Genomic DNA, 18,245 nt, shown 5'->3' on the forward strand with positions numbered 1-18,245 from the left:
AGCCCCACACAACAACAAAACGCTCCCTCCCTCTAGAGAATATTTCACCTGCTCTATTGACTTTTCAGAATTCCTAAGGGAAACTGGCACAGTAGACACATGGAGGCTCCCCAACGAGGGAGCTCGCAACTACACGTACTACTCACACATGCACAAGGGATTCTCCTGACTGGATCTACTACTAGCAACTAGCATCCTATTCCCATGCTTCGAAGAGGTGCAGATTGGTCACAGAATTCTATCGGATCATGCCCCAGTTATAGCTCGGCTGCGAGTTCAGGGCCAGCCAGAGCCCCATGAAAGGTACTGGACATTTCAAGACCACATCCTAGCGGACACAGCAACCTGCAGCAAACTATCCGAAGCAACCACTCGCTATTTCGAAGAAAACAGCGCAAGGTTCCCCTGATGCACTAGTTTGGGACGCAATGAAGCCAGTGATACAAGGGGTAGTGATGAGCTGCACTGCTGCACAAAGGAGAAGAAACCAATTACAACAGTCCAGATTAGAAGATGGGGGTCGCAGAGCTGGAGGGTAAATTCAAGAATCAGCAATCCACCAAAATAGGTAGAGAACTTAAGAAAGCGAAAACCGCTCTAGAGATGCACCTGGCAGATACATCAGCACGTGCGCTAGCATACACCAGGCAGTTTTACTATATAACCCGCAACAAGCCGAACCACCTACTAGCACACAAACCTAAAAAATGACACACCCGTTAAAGCCTTGAAATCTACGGCTCCCGGCCCTGATGGCCTATCTGCACTCTTTTATAAGAAATATTGCAGGTTCTGGTTCCCAATCTAGTGGATTTCTTTAATTCCTTCCCGTCATCTGGCTCTGTAACTGGGTGCATGGCGGAGTCGTTAACTGTCTTACTTCCCAAGCCTGGAAAGGCTCCAGAACTGACCACTTTGTACCGCCCGATCACGCTAATGAACAATGATGGTAAGATCTTTGCTAAAATATTGGCGGTCAGATTGGGAGAGGTATTGCCGGGTCTGAACGATAGCGATCAGACGGGATTTATACCAGGAAGAGGGACCCATGATAATATTCGGAGGACAATAGACATCATTGAACATGTTCACAGATCTGGGGGCGGGGCTGCAGTGATCTCTCTCGATGCTCATAAAGCATTTGATCTGGTGGACTGGGGGTATCTACGAGCAAAGCAATACCATTTCGGGTTTGGTCCTAATTTCATCACATGGGTAATGGCCAACTACCAAGCCCCCACGACACAGCTGCGAGTCAATGGCAGGAGATCCGAGGTAATACGGATCTCAAGGGGCACGAGACAGGGGTGCCCACTTTCGCCTCTGATTTTCGCTTTATCTATGGAGCCTCTGGCGGCCAGGATTAGGCAGAATGCTAGGATTGGGGGAGTTGAGATTGGAGGCAGGGAATACAAAATTGCGCTTTATGCGGATGACGTATTGATAACAGTATCAAATCTGACCTCCTCTCTAGAATCCCTATCAAAGGAAATCGAAGAATTTGGGGCATTCTCAGGGTTCAAAGTCAACCTAGACAAATCTTCAGCTCTGGCTATTAATATCTCCAAGCAAGATAGGTCCTTCCTAAACCGATTGTTGCCAATCCCATGGGTAACAGTCGCGATTGAATATCTGGGGGTGGGTATCACTAGAGATCCGACCCGGCTATATGCTGCGAACTTTGCACAATTTATCGCAGCTCTTAAGAGGGATTTAAAGAAGTGGGCCTCTGGGGAGGTTTCCTGGTTCGGGAGAATTGCGGCCATAAAAATGAACATAATTCTCAGATGGCCATATTTTTGTTCAGCGCTCCCGACCCGTATCCCGGGCCCAGTGCTGGTAGATATGCAAACAACATTGCAGGGTTTTGACTTGGGGGGGAGGGGGGTGGGGGGGGGAGAGACCTCGCATTGCTAAACGAATAATGTTGAGAGACAAGAACCAGGGTCGGCTGGGAGTCCCAGATATAGCTAGATACACCCTGGCGGCACAGCTATCGCATGCGTTCTCCTGGGTGCAAGAAGAGGATGTGCCGAGATGGACGCAGATTGAGGAGTTCTGGTGCCCGGTTAATCCTGCGGACCTGCCTCATTTGCCTGAAATTAAAGCGCAAACAAATAAATGCCCCATAAATGCCACACTTACAATTAGCTGTAGCTGGAAAGCAGCAGCAAGAAAATGGGGTATAAGGGGCACACTTGGCCCCCTCACGCCTATGTAGAACAACCCAGAATTCTCACTGGGCTGTTGTAACAATAGTTTTCGGGCTTGGGAGGAAGGTGGTCTGCGCAGATTAGGCGACTTTATGGAGGAGGGATCTCCTATCTCATTTGAAAGATGCAAAGAGAAATTCAGGATAGAAGAGCAGGAAAGATTCCGCTATGCCCAAATACGGCACTGGCTGTCGCACAAGGCGGTGCGTGAGAAATGCGCCAGAGAGCTGACAGCCCTAAAGGTTACTCTCACAACTCCAACCAAAAGAGGTAAAATCTCGGCGTTGTACCGCCTCCTGGACAGGGCTGACCCCAAGAAAAAAGAAAGGTACATGGATGAATGGGAGAAGGATCTGGGTCGGGAAATACAAATAGAGGAATGGGACAAAATATGGGCTAGATTGCACAAGAGCTCACAATGTACGACGGATAGGGAGGGAGGTTACAAGCTCTGTTATAGATATTACGTGACGCCAGTTCAGGTCAATAAAACGAATCCAAAGCTGTCTGACGGTTGCTGGCGTGGCTGCACCAACCCTGGCTCCCTATTTCACATGGTATGGGCCTGTCCAAAGGCGGAAGTATACTGGAGGGAGGTGATCAAACATATCAAGGACATCTCTGGGATCCGGGAATCATTCTCCTGGGTGAAACGGGTGGGGGGGCTCTACCAATCTCGGGGGCATATTCCACGTCTGTGTACGCATTTACTCCTTGCAGCAAAAATGGCCATGGCCCGATTGTGGAAGAATGCAGATGGTCCCTCAGTTGCATTATGGTGGTCCAAGTGTTGGGACATTGCGGTGGCGGAAAAAGTGACTGCAATTCGAACTAATACCTTCAATAAGGCTATGAACATTTGGGGTCCTTTCATGGATTATGCAACTAGATTTCCCGCGCTGTCCGAAGACTGCCGTTAACTAGATGGCTAACGCGAAGGCAAACAATAGAGTTCCTGCTGGCGTCCACTGATCCTTGGCTATCATAATATCCAATGCTACTAAAATATTGCAATTTGGTGTCTCTGTACTGTCATTGATAATATGTCGATTTAGAACTTAATAAAATGTTGTCATGAAAAAAAATGACACACCCGGAACAATATTCAGGTCCTCCGCACCCTGAATGGCAAACCCTGCTTCTCAGAGGGGGAAGCTAGAGCTCATGGTAGAACACCACAGGGAAGTAATGTCCGGGGCACCAGCAGATAAAGCAGCATAAACCATGTACCTACACTCGGCCCAAAAGGTGAACCCTCAACCCCACCTCGAGCGCCCAATAACGGCAACCAAAATATCCAAAGTAATAACCCTAAAGAATTCTGCCCCGGGTCCTGATGGATTCTCCACTTTGTTCTACAAAAAATGCGCACACATCCTGGCCCCCCACATCACATCCCTCTTTAACATGTTCCTCTCCACAGGCACCGTCACACCCTCAATGTAAGAGTCTCTAACAGCACTCATCCCAAAACCGGGGAAAGATCCTGAGCAATGTGCATCATACAGACCCATTACACTGATGAACAATGACGCCAAGATTTTCTCAAAGGTCCTAGCACATAGACTAGCTCCGGTTCTCCCAGACCTGATACACCCAGACCAAACGGGCTTCATTCCAGGCCGTAGACGCGTGACAATATTAGGCGCACCCTAAACATAATTGAAAACGCAAACAGAACGGGGCGGACTTAGTGGTGCTCTCTCTCGACGCACACAAAGCGTTCGATCTGTTGGACTGGGGATATATTCAGGAATCCTTAGCCCACTTCGGGTTTGGCCCAAAGTTCATAAAATGGTCTCTAGCCAACTAGCAATACCCAACCACGTGCCTTAGAATAAATGGCACTAGATCCCCAAAATTTCCATCACTAGAGGCACGCAACAGGGATGCCCCCTCACCTCTAATCTTCGCCCTCTCCATGGAGCCCTTCACCAGCAGAATTCGAAGGAATCCACTAATGCATGGGGCGGAGGTGAGGGGGACCACCTACAAAGCTTCCATGTACGCAGATGAGGTCTTCCTTACCGTGACGCAAGCCAACAAATCCATGAAAGCTCTATGACTAGAGATCGCGAAGCAGATAATGCTCCAGGGCACATCCACGTGTGGTATGGGGGTTCTGGACGTCACCCAATACAGCACAACTCTTGCAAGTCTTTGTGTGGTGCTCAACAACGAACCAACCCTGCTGGAAGAAAATGGAGGAGGACTGGAGCCAGCACACGCCGTCCGCACTCCTGCACATTACAAGGCACCGAGATCCTCCCAACTTGGGCCCTCTGACAGCCACCAGGAACACGGTAGACAGTTGGAAAAAGGCAGCCCGCAAATGGGGCTCCAAAAGCACTGTGGGCCTCCTATCCCCAATTTTGAACAACCGGGACTTCTCCCCGGGCTTACCCCTGAACGGATTTGGCAGGTGAAGAGAAGGGGGCCTGAAGCAGGTAGCGGACTTCTTTGCCAATCGTACCCTGCTAACGTTCGAAGTATGCAAAACTAAATTCCAAGTGCCGGAAACCGAACGATTCTGCTACACGCCACTTAGACACTGTCTATCCCACAATAATACAAAGACTCACGGGGGCAGAGACCTAACGGCACTGGAACACTCCCTAACAGCAAGGGAAAATCTCATTCTTATACAAACTCTTAGACAAAACAGATCCCAGTAAAAAGGAAGACTACATGCAGAAATGGGAAAAGGACATGCGTACAGAACTGGAACCGTAAGAATGGGACTGAATCTGGACACGAATGAACAAAAGCTCAAAATGCATCACAAATAAGGAAGGGGCCATCAAGGTGTGTTACAGGCGGTATCTGACTCCAGAAATCTTGGAACAAAAGCAACCCAACAATCCCATCCCAATGCTGGAGAGGCTGCGCAGCCGCAGGCACCCTCTTCCACCTTCTCTGGACCTGTCCGAAAGCAACGCAATTCTGATTAATCACAGGACTGACGATGCCTTGGGACCCGGGAATTATCCTACTGGGGGGCACGGGCGGAGTGCAGTTCGCAATGACTGGCCGCCTAGCGGACCTATGCTCTCACCTGCTCACAGCTACAAAAATATCCTTAGCCAGGCTGTGGAAACACCCCGAAGGCCTGGCGAATCCCATCTGGTGGGCCAAATTCTGGGAAATAGCTGTAGCATGGGAGAAAATCACAGCCATCCGCAACGGAAACAGGAGAAACTTTTACGGCATCTGGGCACCTTTCCTAGACTACACAGAACAATTTCCGGCAGTTTCCCGGCAACCTCCATCCCTCTGTTGGTTGGCGAAATTGGACTGAAGGGTCTTCACGGAGCTGATTCCCTGTTGTAACTTCAGAGAAACCAGGGTTACAGAACATTAGATGGAACCTACCTGGGCGTACCTCTATCCGGCCACAGCTCCACGGGCGCCATAACAGTTACTATAGACTGCCGTTCACCCATATGCTGAGCAATAACGCAAATGTGTACAGCTGCTTTGTCTCTTCCTCCAAGTCCCCCTTGTTCCCCTTCTCTTTTTCATTTTTCGTTCTCCTTGTGGTTCCTTCCCCCTTCCTGCCTTGGTTGTCTGTTATTTGTTGAAAAAAAAGTACCACCCTCAAAAGTTGGGCTAGGGTCGCAAGGAGCATGGCAATACATGCGGGGCTTCCATTGAAGTAGATAGGAAATATTTGTTTTTTTGCTGTTTTTCTAACACATGCCATCTTGTGTTTTATTTCTTTTCATTTTAAGGCCTGTTGATGGCTTCAAAACATCAGTTAGAGTAGAACCCCAAACTACCAACTGCCACAGGGCTTGAAAATTAGCATTTGGCATCAACATGGCTTATTATTGTGACATGCCAAGACCCAGGAATGGGCTTCCTTACAGTGCTCTTCGAAACGCTACACAGAGATGATCTGGATACACTAAACTGGCGCGATGGCTCTATACCAGCAGATGAGGTGACACTCCCCTAGATACTTGAGATGTACTGCTTGTGGTCTTTTCACAGTGATAAAACGACAGCAGCACCCTATAGCACTCAGAACTCTCAAGCAGTCTCCTGTAATCACAATGGGAAACCTTGAGCACATCTGTGCACGGTTGAACAATTAAAGGGCTTCTAAAAGTATGTTTGTGTAGTTAAGACATCAAAAACACCGTAAGCCCATTTTTACTTCCTTTATTGTGCTCTTTTCTAATTTAGGACTATGCAAGGAGAGCGCTTGATGTCCTCTGGGAAAAGCGTCAGAAGGGGAATAACTTGGTGGGAACAGTCATCAACATTCACAGTGGAGACTGGATACGAAGGGGTAAGTAAAGTATTCATGAGAATGAACAATATTTTGTTGTTGTATTTTTTCCAAAAGTTGGAGACCCACAGCACCATTCATCCTTGGGGAGATGGACATGGTGTCTCGTTGGGCAAAGATGCACAGAGTGTTTTTTGTATTTTCATTGGGCACTTTTTCTCAACATTCCTCATTTGCCAGTTTGTAAACCTATAATTACTTCAGCTGTGCTTGGCATGATAGTCCTAGAAAATTAAACCCTGTCATGCTGTGGTACAAGGATGTAGGTAATCTTTGGAGGGGTTTGTATCCTTTGAGTAGAGTTTGCAATACGTTTGTGCTGGTATGCGATTCTGACGTAGGAAGTAATGAGGAACCGGTTAGTGAGCAGGGACAGTGCTGACATTGGGCCGGATCTTTACGGATCTGGGAATGGGATCTGGCAAAAAAAGGTCTTGTCGGGTCTCTGATCCGGCTCCCCAATCAAGGGAACTCCATGTGCATTCTATATTTATTTTAGAATGTTGGAAAGTTCTTTAAACTTTGCAGCGAGGCTGGGATTTGAACGGTGGTCGCTTGGTTCAGAGGCAAGACACGTCCCCACAAGCCCGCTTGGAGGTCTTAGCAGAGCTCTGTGGAATTTCTTGTAGCTTAACATTTTCTTGTATGCAGCCCTGCAGCACTGATTACAGGTGTTGTGTTTATTGCAGTCCTGGCCCTCCTATTGACCCATGCATTGTAAATGTTTTGTTTTCCCAGGTATCCTGTTTAGTTAACAATGTTAGTGCTTGCTTTAACTTAGTTTTAAAAAGTGCTTGGAGGTTGTGTATGCAAACAGAGTGGTTATCGATGTTGTTGCTTAAAGTAGTTTTAAAGTAGGCCCTAGTGTGTGTCTAATGCATAATATAGTACCATTAAGTTTTTTTTTGCAGATACTGGGATGAGATCTCTCCGAGTGACCTATATCAATGAAATAGCACTTCAGGCCTGGCTGAAGATGTGTGGGGTGGCCATTTAAACAGGATGGGTGGGAGAGCAGGGGGGGTCACCTGCTTAGAGCAAAAACAGTGTGAGGTACCCCAGAGGTGCTTACATTACAATGGCGACAAAGATGAGGTTTATAGCCACTGATTATCACGAGACCGCCTGCAAGCAGGGATTTTAAACACTAAATGTCCACTGAAGAGCTATAACCCCTTCTTTGTCAACCAGTTGCTGATGTGGAGTAACCTGTGTTAGACGGCAATGAGGTGATAACACTTGTGTATGTCCTGTGGGATGTGACGGCCAGAAGGGTTCCAGAAAACGCAACTTGTAATGCAAGTGCACATTTTAAGCCCCAGGCTCAAACTATAGAAATGAATATATTGCTGTTACAAGACTGCTGACTGGCAACATGGGGGCAATGGCTGCCGCCCCCCCCAAATGCTTGAGGCCCCTTTAATTTGAAACAGTTGAAAGGCTCTCATGCCGTCCCTGTGGCTCTTATGATTTTAGGTAGGACAATGAGCAGAGAGAAAGAGGAGTACACTAAGGCAGAGAAGCAGATTAGGGTACTAAGGAAGGTCTGAGAAGGAAGCTTGAATGCAGATCTTTGAGAGGCGGGTAAAATACGCCACCCTCTGCCTGCCGATGCCACCCCCCACCCGCTGGGTGGGATCCTCCAATTAAAAAAGTCAATTTCCAGCACTGAGCAGGGATAGGATTTTTGATGCTTGGAGGTAGAGCAGAATAAAGAGGAGTGAAATTTGTTTTAATAATCTACCTGTCCAAGGGACAAGACTTCAAGAAATCTACTTGTCATGTAAACAAATCTACTTGTCACTCCTTGCTGGGTCACGTTTCGTAAAGCTGAAAGAAAGCATGATTTAGCGGCCTGCCACTCAACCTTTTCTGGTGTACATTGCCCTACTTTTTCGATGAAATTAACTTGTGTACCCACTGCAATCATGCAGTAATTACTAGTTTGAATTGGAGATGGGTCCTCATTTAAATAGAGTAAATTAATTGAGAGCTGTAACATCAATGAGTCTCGATTTATCAGGTACAGGAAATGAGCATGCCTGTACTTATTTAGAGATATGTACCAGTGTTTCAATCTTGAGTCAAGCAATCAGAAATATCTCATCCAGGAATCAAGTTTTCCTCAAAAAAAGCAAATATGCAGACAAGACAGAGTTGCAGTGGCAGTAGGAGGAATGCCAAATAAAGCTCAACTATAAGTAACTGTTTTACCAAGAAACAGCTCTGGACCTCAGAAATAGTGTCCCATAAGTGCATGTGGATCTTGGTCCTATTTCGTATCAATTTCATTACGCTGGGGTGGGGGAAGCAGTCAGGTAATTCCCAGAACATGAGATATTAGACTGTTGTCACAGGTTGTGAACTGGGAGCAGGAGTGACCGGAGCTTACAAACGATACAACCTTATTTTCTTAGCTTTATTTCTTCATACCTAAAAGTCTACTGGAGGCTTGTAGGCACAACGAAACCTAAAGGCAGGTGTAATTAAAAAATGTTATACAGCTTTTGGTGTAATACCACACTAGTTGATTACATCACATTTCCACTGCTTTATTTAAAATGTGATAATTATGATATTTACTTTTATGTTCTTCCTTTTTTTTAAGAATGATGCTTGCTATTCATATAATTTTTCTCTTTATTTTTCTTTTTTCTCTTTCTAAGTTCTGATTTTATATAATCATGTGAAAAGTTTAAATATAAACTGTAACACATTATTGAATAAATACAAATAGGAAGAGTAATTACATTTCACCTACAGGAAGAAGGCTTGTGCAGTCTCTCAAATTATAGCTTTTTTTTACACTGAATAAGCAAATAATTCAATGTTTGGCAGACAGCCTCCATTACAAGCACATTTCTGAATGATGTTAGTATTTTTCCATGAGAATGTGTTCTGCATCTTATGAATGGAAATTGAGCTATACAATGTGTCACTTTGTAAAAAGTACATGGAAGAAATACAACATGCACGTTTCCTAATCAGGCCCATGTAGGGTCTCATGAGCATGTTTCCTGTGTGCCCACAATAGAGGCCACACAGGAAATGCTGCCCACAGAAGACCTTTCACATGGAAAAGTAGGGTGCCGGAAGCTGCAGCCTGGACAGCCAAGCGTATCGGGCAACCTGGGGGACAGGAGGGAGAGGATCATGAAAAAAAAGAAGGGTATGCACAGGTGGGGGGCAATGGGTAGGACTAGAGAGAGCAGTTCAGTGGGTGGGGTTGGTGAGAAGAGGCCAGCAGTGGAAGGGATTTGGGGAGTGCTGGGGTGCAACACCCGCGTTGACAAGGATAAGGTTGTCTATTGTGTGAGGGGTACACAGTGGTGGCATGTTTTGGTGTATAACCTTATACGTATAAGAGGTTGGAAAATACCTAGCTTTCCCTAGGACTAAGGGGAATTTCCCTACCTCGAAATAATAAATGAAGGGGTCGATCAGGATCTGAAATAAATATAAGTCCACCGTTGTGTTCAAAACAACCTATTTTCTGCCCTTACACTTATGAACTCAAAATAAGGTGAGAGGTGAATCTCTTCAAAGTTTCTTAACAAAACAAAGTTCCAAAGGTGCACAAAGTAAAGTTAAACTTCGATTTGCCTTGCCTTCCAAGGTAGACTGTTTCACATCAGTTTCATATCTATAAATGGTTCACCAGGCTTGATATTATGGGAATGACTCCCTCCCCTAACCTTTCCAGGTCTGGAGTGCCAAGGAGGACAATGAAGATTTGCCAGAATAACTTTTGATTTATTTTTTTATTAAGCATTTGGTTTTACAGCTATTAAACCCTTAAGCTTGTTTCAAAATTTAAGATTTCGGAAAAGAAAAGAAAGAAAAAGGAGAGCGAAAAAGAGACAAGAAAAGGACAAAATAAAAAAGATTAAAAAACATCGTCATCTTTGTCATCATTGTCATCAGCTCACTTTAAGATATTTCAAAGGTTCATGCGTTAGTTATGTAATAGAGGAACTATTCCCAAAAGCGCCCTTCAACTGAATCAACAAAAAGTATTCATTACATATTTACTAGTCCAAGGTAAAGTGTTCGTTACATGTCTAGTAGGCTCATCCGTCTTGTCTATGCTAGGAAAGAGATCTTTCAAAAAACCGAGTACAGACTGCACCAAAGCAATGCTTTCCCCTTGAAGAAACGCGGACCACCAATGATCCGATGTTCTCGTTTCAAATTTCCCGACGAATCTGCCCATCCATCTGTTTCTCTTATTATTCAAACCGGGGCATTGCATAATCAAATGGCGCAAGGTGTCCTTTTGCCCTCCGCGCCACCTGCAAATATAGTCCCTCAGAGTCTTTTTGTTCCTGGCTTCCAAAATGTATTTCGTAGGCATTAAGTCCATCCGGAGTCTCATAAATTCCATTCTCTGTAGTCTGCAGGGGAATTTCTTCAGATAAAGTTGCGATTTTCCTCTTTTACTAGGTACTGGATTTTCCTGGCAGTAGAGTCTAAGTGCGGTTACGTTTTCTTTTGTATATATCCAGTTAATATCTAAGAGTTTTTGTTTGACTTGTGTTGCGTTGATCTTTAGTGCGGGCGGGGTGGCCATATCCTTTACAAGTATGCCTTTCCTCTTTCACCCTCTCTGCTCCCTGGGTTTTGTCATCGCTGTACCTGTCTTTCGCTATGGAAAAGGCGCCGTTTAGATTTTGTCCCTCGTGTAGGGCCATATATCCTTGGAAAGACGAGCACTCTCGGTGCAACAATTGTCTTCCACCCGACCACAAAGAAGCGGGTTGCGCGGCCTGAAGACTCCTGCGCCCTAAGATGCGTAAGGAGCACCGCTTGAAGCGGTGGGCGGCCTACGGCATGTCGCAGGCCGAATGTTCTTCCCCTGCCGCCGCAACCACCGATTTTGATGGGGGGACAAGCCATTGACCGGACGGCGGACTGCTTTCGGTCCGTGACGCCCGTCCCCGACCCCACCAGTTCCGATGCGAGTCACGCTATGGGGAAAACACTTGGTGATAGGGGCGCACGTGATCATAACACCAAACAGTCAACCCAAGGTTGTGCTTCGACGGCACTGTCAAAGGGTACCAAAGCGCCAACCGAACCGCCAAACTTCGACGGGATCCTCTGATCGGCATGATCGGCAGCCTTCTCCGCGACCGCAGCCGCGGCCTGAGAATTGGCAATCCAAAGTAAAGGGCGCTAACACTAAAGAATGCGCGGCCGTCGAAGTGCACCAGGAGGACGCGCAAACGCCGCTTAAGGCCCCGGTGGCACCAAAATACACGCTTAGCCTCCGGTTCAGCCGGTAGATCGACCAGATTCCCCGAGCATCGGCGAGAGCATTGCAAGGATTGCTTCTGCAGTTAGACTGAAGGAATGATCGAAGGAGGCGGCAAAGCATAAAGAATGGCCTAGTGACGTGCTGAAAGACACGCCAAACCGCCCTGAACCCCGCCAGGACTATGCTGAGAGTCCTGTGCTTGTGTCTAGTACATTAGGGGACAAATCTCGACGCAACAGAGAATAAAATGAACCCTTTCCTCCCCTGCATCTCTCTGGTTCATCCTCATGGACCAGGGAGAAATTTGAGGGATGTATGGACAGATTGCAAAATGTGTATCTTATTCTGAGACGCTTGCTCCCAAGAGACCTCGAGAAGACCTTCTTTTTACGCCTGTATCCAATGTTCCAGAGGACCTTGGAAGATCCACATGCAGAGCTTACCGGTGTCCTCACAGATGGTGATGTTATGGACACATATGATCAGGATGAGGATGCCACCTTTCTGGAAAACTACAATGTGGATGAGCAGGCGGATCTTATAGACAATTGGGAAGACAGTTGTCAGGTTGATGCTCAACCTTGGACGTCCCCTTTTCCCACCCAGGACCCTGATGTCCTGTGCATAGATTCCCCCCGCCCTCCACTCCGGCCCGCCAGGCCTCCCCAGTGGATGATTAAATGGCGTTCAACACCATCTTGAAAAAGGCTGCTGACCATTTTCAGATCGCCACTCAAGAAGCTTTACCAGATTCTGATTTTGTGGAGGATATACTCAGAGGAAAACCTCTGGCCAGCCAGGCCATCCCTTTGTTAAACTCCGTTTAGTAGAGATTGGCACCTTCCTTGTTGACGCCAGCCCAAACCAGGGCGGTGAACCGTAGAATTGAAAAGTTGTTTCGTCCTTCTCCGACCAACCCAGTCTACATCAAGGGTCATGGCACTCCAGATGTTTTGGTGGTTACCACAACTAGATAACAGGCTGGTGTTCCACTGTCTACAGGAGAGGCACCACCCGATAAGGAGTCCAAGAGACTGTATGCGTATGCACCGGGAAAGAGAGTTACAACTGCTGCTGCGTTTTCCACACGATTAGCTAATAACACCATGCTATTGGCCAGCTATGCAGATGCCCAGTGGAACCTTCTGCAAGAAGGTCTTCAGGAAGTGCCAGCACCTACACGGACCAAGTTGCTCGCCATCGTTTCGGAAGGCAGGCAAGTCAACCAGAATGTGCTCAAGAACACTGTGATCGCTGCAGAGACAACAGGAAGAACCCTGGCACAAGGTACCTTGCTCAAGTGACATGCATGGCTGAGGAACACGGGTTTCAAATCGGAGACCCAAGCAGTTCTGATTAACAAACCCGTTGAGGAGACCAACCTGTTTGGCAAGGCAGTGGACGATGCACTGGAAACAGCCAAGAAAGAACATGAAACACTCAAGTCCCTTCAACAGATTACCCAGAAACCCTCTCCGCCGGTCCGTTCGGGGGGAATCGCATTTCCCCCAAAACCAGTGTAATGCAGGAAACAACTGGAATTCGGGACAAGGGTCTAATGCCTCCACCACTTATCTACCCAGAGGAAAGCGGCATGGGAAAGGTAGAGGACGAGGTTCCAACCCCAGAGGCGCCCCGGCCTCTGGTTAGAAATGACCTTCAAATCCAGCTCCCCTCCCATGCCACCCTGGTCGGGGGACGTATAACATCTTTCCTTACTGCATGGGAGGGGATAACAACAGACCAGTGGGTACTCAAGACGGTTGCCCATGGGTACTGTATAGAATTTGCCTGACCACCCCTATTCAGACCACCAAAGTCAAGACGCCTGATGCCGGACCACCTGCGGATCCTGCTACAAGAGGTGGAGACCCTTCTAGGAAAGGACGCCATAGAAGTTGTCCCTATTCTACAGGTAAACAAAGGTATTTATTCAGTGTACTTGCTTGTACCCAAAAAAGATCTCACCATGCGCCCTGTGCTAGACTTGCACCCAGCAAACAAGTGTGTCAAACCTCAAAAGTTTCATATGGTAACTTTACAGCAAGTAATCCCGCTGTTGAAACAGGGGGATTACATGGCAACACTGGACATGAAAGATGCATACTTTCATATTTCAATGCTGCCAGCGCACAGGAAATACCTAAGGTTCATGATAGAGGACAAGCACTATCAGTTCAAGGTACTCCCCTTCGGCATTGCCTCGGCACTGAAGGTGTTTACAAAGGTACTGGCAGCAGCGGCAGCACACTTGCGCAGACTATCCGCTCCGGTTTACCCTTACCTCGACGACTGGCTCATAACAGGGGAGTCTTACGAAACATGCCTATTGAACACGCAGAAAACAATAGATCTCTTATTCAGTCTGGGATTCTCCATCAGCAAGAAGAAATCCAGCCTAGACCCCAGTCAAGTCAAACAGTTTCTAGGGGCTCTAATTCAGACAAAAGACAGCCTAGTCTTCCCCTCCAACCAGAGGGTTAAAAACATGCTGTTCCAGATCCCTCAGAATGTAGCCAGTCGGGAAGTGACGGTACGCAAAGCCATGGAACTGTTAGGAATGATGGCGTCCCGCATGTATTTAGTTCCTCACGTGCGTCTGTGCATGCATCCCATGCAAGAGTGGCTCAACAGCCAGTGGTGTCAGGCCAGCGGACAATGGGAAGATCTGGTAGTTGTCTCGCCAGCCCTCATTCTCTCTCTGCAGTGGTGGTCGATGGAAAACCTCTTGAAGGGGAAATCCTTCACCACCCCCACCGTAGAAGCCACTTTCACGACCGACGCATCTCACGGGGTGGGGGGCTCACCTGCTTCAGCAGACGGCGCTCAGCGTGTGGTCCCCACAAGTAGCGTCCAACCACAAAAATCTGTTGGAGGTATTAGCGGTATTCAAAGCACTGCAAGCCTTTCAAACACATTTACAGGGGAAGACAGTCCTGATCTTGACAGACAGCACCACAGCCATGTACTTCCTGAACAAACAGGGAGGCACACACTCTCCAGGGCTATCCAAGCTGTCCCAAAACATTTGGCTATGGACTCTCAAACACAGGATGTTCATGTTGTCCCAACACGTTCCAGGGGAACTCAATCTTCTGGCAGACGTGCTCAGCAGAGATTTCCCACTGCCCGTAGAGTACGAATGGCGACTACACGAAGACATCGTCTCCAACGTTTTCGCAGAATGGGGCTTCCCAGAGATCGACTTGTTCGCAACTCTGGAGAACGCTCAATGCCAAGATTACGCCTCAAGGTACTCACAGAACCGCTCCAAGGGGAATGGGCTCTGGATAGCATGGTCAGGGAGATTTGTTTACACTTTTCCACCCGACTCCCTTACTCAACATGATCGTGCACAAGATGCACCAGGAACCGGTCACCATGATATTGGTGGCCCCCATGTGGGCCTGCCAACCCTGGTTCTCTCATCTGATGGAGATGTCCCTCTCCCCTCCTATGAAACTGCCCTGCCCGTACAACATGTTATCTCGGGACAGGGGAGAAACACTGCACCCATGCCCACATCTGAACTTAGCAGCCTGGCTCCTGAGGTCATAGAGTTCGGACACCTTCAACTCCCTCAGAGATGTATAGACATACTCAGGGAAGCGAGGAAACCAACACCCGATACTGTTATTCTGGTAAATGGAAATGTTTCGTTATCTGGTGTAAGGCCAAGGGCGTCACTTCCATTGACTGCTCTCCTACTCACATTGTATTGTATCTGACTCAATTACTAGATTCAGGCCTGGTTTTTAATTGCCTGAAAGTGCACTTAGCTGCTCTCTCAGCCTACACTACGTCACAACAACAGGTGTTGTGGTAGAAAATACCATTTATCAAGGCTTTCATGGAAGGGGTTAAGAGGATTCATCCCCTCATTTCAAACCCAGCTCCCGGATGTGGTTTTGACTAGACTCATGGGGGTCTCCCTTTGAGCTTATGCACAAGGCAAGTCATAAAGACCTTACCTATAAGACCTTCCTAGTGGCCATCCCTTCTATAAGAAGGGTTAGTCAACTACAGGCCATTTCAGTACTAGACCCCTTTGTTACTGTTCACAAAGATAAGATGGTTCTGCGCACTCACGCTTGATTTGCGCCTACATTTATTTCCAAGTTCCACGTGAATCAGTCAATAGAACTGCCCACTTTCTTCCAGAACTGTCATGACCCTTGCCCCTGGCCCTCACTGGCAAGTCAGTTTTCCAGTTAGGGCCAGGTCAAAGGCCTTAAAACCTCATCCAAGACTCTCTTGGAGTCAGTCCTGGCGCCTTTGGCGCCAGGCTCATAACCATCATGAATACCAACATTAGAATGGGACTATTTACTTGGGACTATTTAACTTGGGTGGGGGGCGGGGGGTTAGCCAACTTGGAGGCACACACATAGCTCACTTACAAGGAACTGAGCTATGCGGTCTAGTCTTTTGGGTGTGGCAGGCCTGGGACTACTTTACCTGGACTACTTTGGGTGTGGCAGGCCTGGGACTATTTTACTTGGACTACTTTACCTGAGACTATTTAAACCACACCCAAACAGCAGAACATGCATTGCGTTATTCTGCTGTGGGCAGCGTAACGCTCACCGTGTCCAGTTCTTTGATGCCAGTTTACCTGAAACCAAGGACCTGCAGAGAGAGAAAGAACACTACGAAACTTACCTGGAACAGTATCCTGTCTTTAATCCATTGCTGACTTCAGTTCCACTCACCTGAAGGTATGAACTCCATCATCCGGCACCGCATGCATCCTGGAATGCCATAACCTGGAAAGAGGAGAAAGAAAGACAGCATTAGTAAGCGTTTACTCACATTTCCTCCAAAATTAAAGCCACACAATTCTTACCTGGGTAGTCATCTCCTGGTCAGTATCATTGCTGGAACATTACGGTTAGCAATATAAAAGGCGGAACAGCTGAGCGCATTACTCACCGGACAGCATCGTGCACACCGCGCTTTCGCCTACCGGCCCATGCTCATCTTCAAACTGCATGACAACATCAAAATACCTTTCCATACTTAAAAGGAAAGGAGCAAGACATTATTATTCGAACTAAACGGAACATAAGAACTGCATATAAAGACTGAAAAGCAGAAAACCTATGGAGTAGCAGCAGGCCTGGATTTTGCATCAGTGAAGTAACTTGGTCGCTGCTCACCCCCACATCTACGCGCCCCTGCCACGAGGAGCAGGACGGAGAATCCACCTTTTACAATATTAAGGTGAGGAGAAGGCCCAAGGGGGAGGAAGGAGTTGAGGCCAAGGGAGGTGGGAAAACATAAAGACAATCTGGTATTGAATCCAGCTCTCCTATATTGCAGACCCATCTTTAACCAAAGGCATTACCAAGGGACCGGGAGAGGGTTCGAGAGGGCAAATCATCCAACCAGGGCTGGGTGGCGTCCCTGTGGATACCAGGTGAGCGTAACAGAACCCCTCTAACATGGCCGAAAGAAGCTTACACACGTTAGATGTGACAAACCAATTTTTCATTTCAGTGGCGGATGGCAGAGAAGGAGATCCTGTCTCCAAGTCAGCAATCTCAAGGTGGATAGTCAAATGCATCACACTTTGTTACACTCTTGCTAAGAGAGAACTGCCCTTCAAGCCTAGAGCACATTCTACTCGAAGCACTGAGGCTTTCATAGCATTCATTGCAAATGCTTCCCTAGAGTCCATTTGCAAAGCGGCAACCTGGAGTTCTGTACACACCTTTACAAAACACTATTGCCTAGACACTCATTCTAGGTCTGATTTTCAGGTGGGACAAGCAGTACCAAGACATCTTTTCACTACTGTTCCTTCCCACAACCCACCTCCAACTCTGGGTACTGCTCGCTAGTCTATGATTGAGCATGTGATTCTGTGCAGATTAACAAGCATCAGAAGACATGCATTACTCACCGTAATAGCATTTCTGATGATTGTATCTGCTTAGCTACCTAAGCAGATCGTTGACCACTGCAAGTTGTGAGGCCCAGTAGTCGGTTTGGAGGCGGGGCACCCCTATCCCTGCCTCTCAGATCGATCTTTGGAGCGTGGTCAGCGCTATACATGGTTGGCCTCCACCCCATATGAGTTCCCTGAGGAGGGTCTCTACCCGGTCAAATTCAGAGCCTGGGATCCTGAGTGGGCGGTCTGTGAAACATATAGGAATCTTGGCAGAGTCATCATTTTAAAGAGTGCGGCTCTACCCATGAGTATCAGGGGGAGGAGTTTCCAGTGGTGTACGTCGCTAACAAAGCAGTCAATGATCGGGTGGAAATTGCGTGTTACATAATTAGTGAGGTCTCCGGATATCCAAATTCCTAGGTCCCGAAAGCCGTGCTGCTCCACTCGGTACGGGCAGTCCTGGGGGTTAACCAGTATTCCATCCTTCACCGGAAAGAGAACGGATGTCTCCCAGTTAATTCTCAGTCCGCTAAATTCACCAAAACGGTTGAGCATCTGTGTTACTATTGGGCAGGTCCGGGCTGGATC

At 47.4% G+C, this 18,245-nt stretch overlaps 1 protein-coding gene across 1 annotated transcript in view; it reads left to right on the forward strand.

The window, feature by feature from the left end:
* LOC138471850 (ER degradation-enhancing alpha-mannosidase-like protein 3) overlaps positions 1-18,245 on the forward strand; it is a 996,165-nt gene that overhangs the window by 458,454 nt on the left and 519,466 nt on the right. Inside the window, exon 8 of the mRNA XM_069609693.1 lies at positions 6,402-6,507. Coding sequence (XP_069465794.1) covers positions 6,402-6,507 — 106 coding nt within the window. The remainder of the gene's footprint in view (positions 1-6,401; positions 6,508-18,245) is intronic.

This window comes from Ambystoma mexicanum, chromosome 8, assembly GCF_040938575.1.
Source record: "Ambystoma mexicanum isolate Mex_15411 chromosome 8, UKY_AmexF1_1, whole genome shotgun sequence".
Taxonomy (NCBI): domain Eukaryota; kingdom Metazoa; phylum Chordata; class Amphibia; order Caudata; family Ambystomatidae; genus Ambystoma; species Ambystoma mexicanum.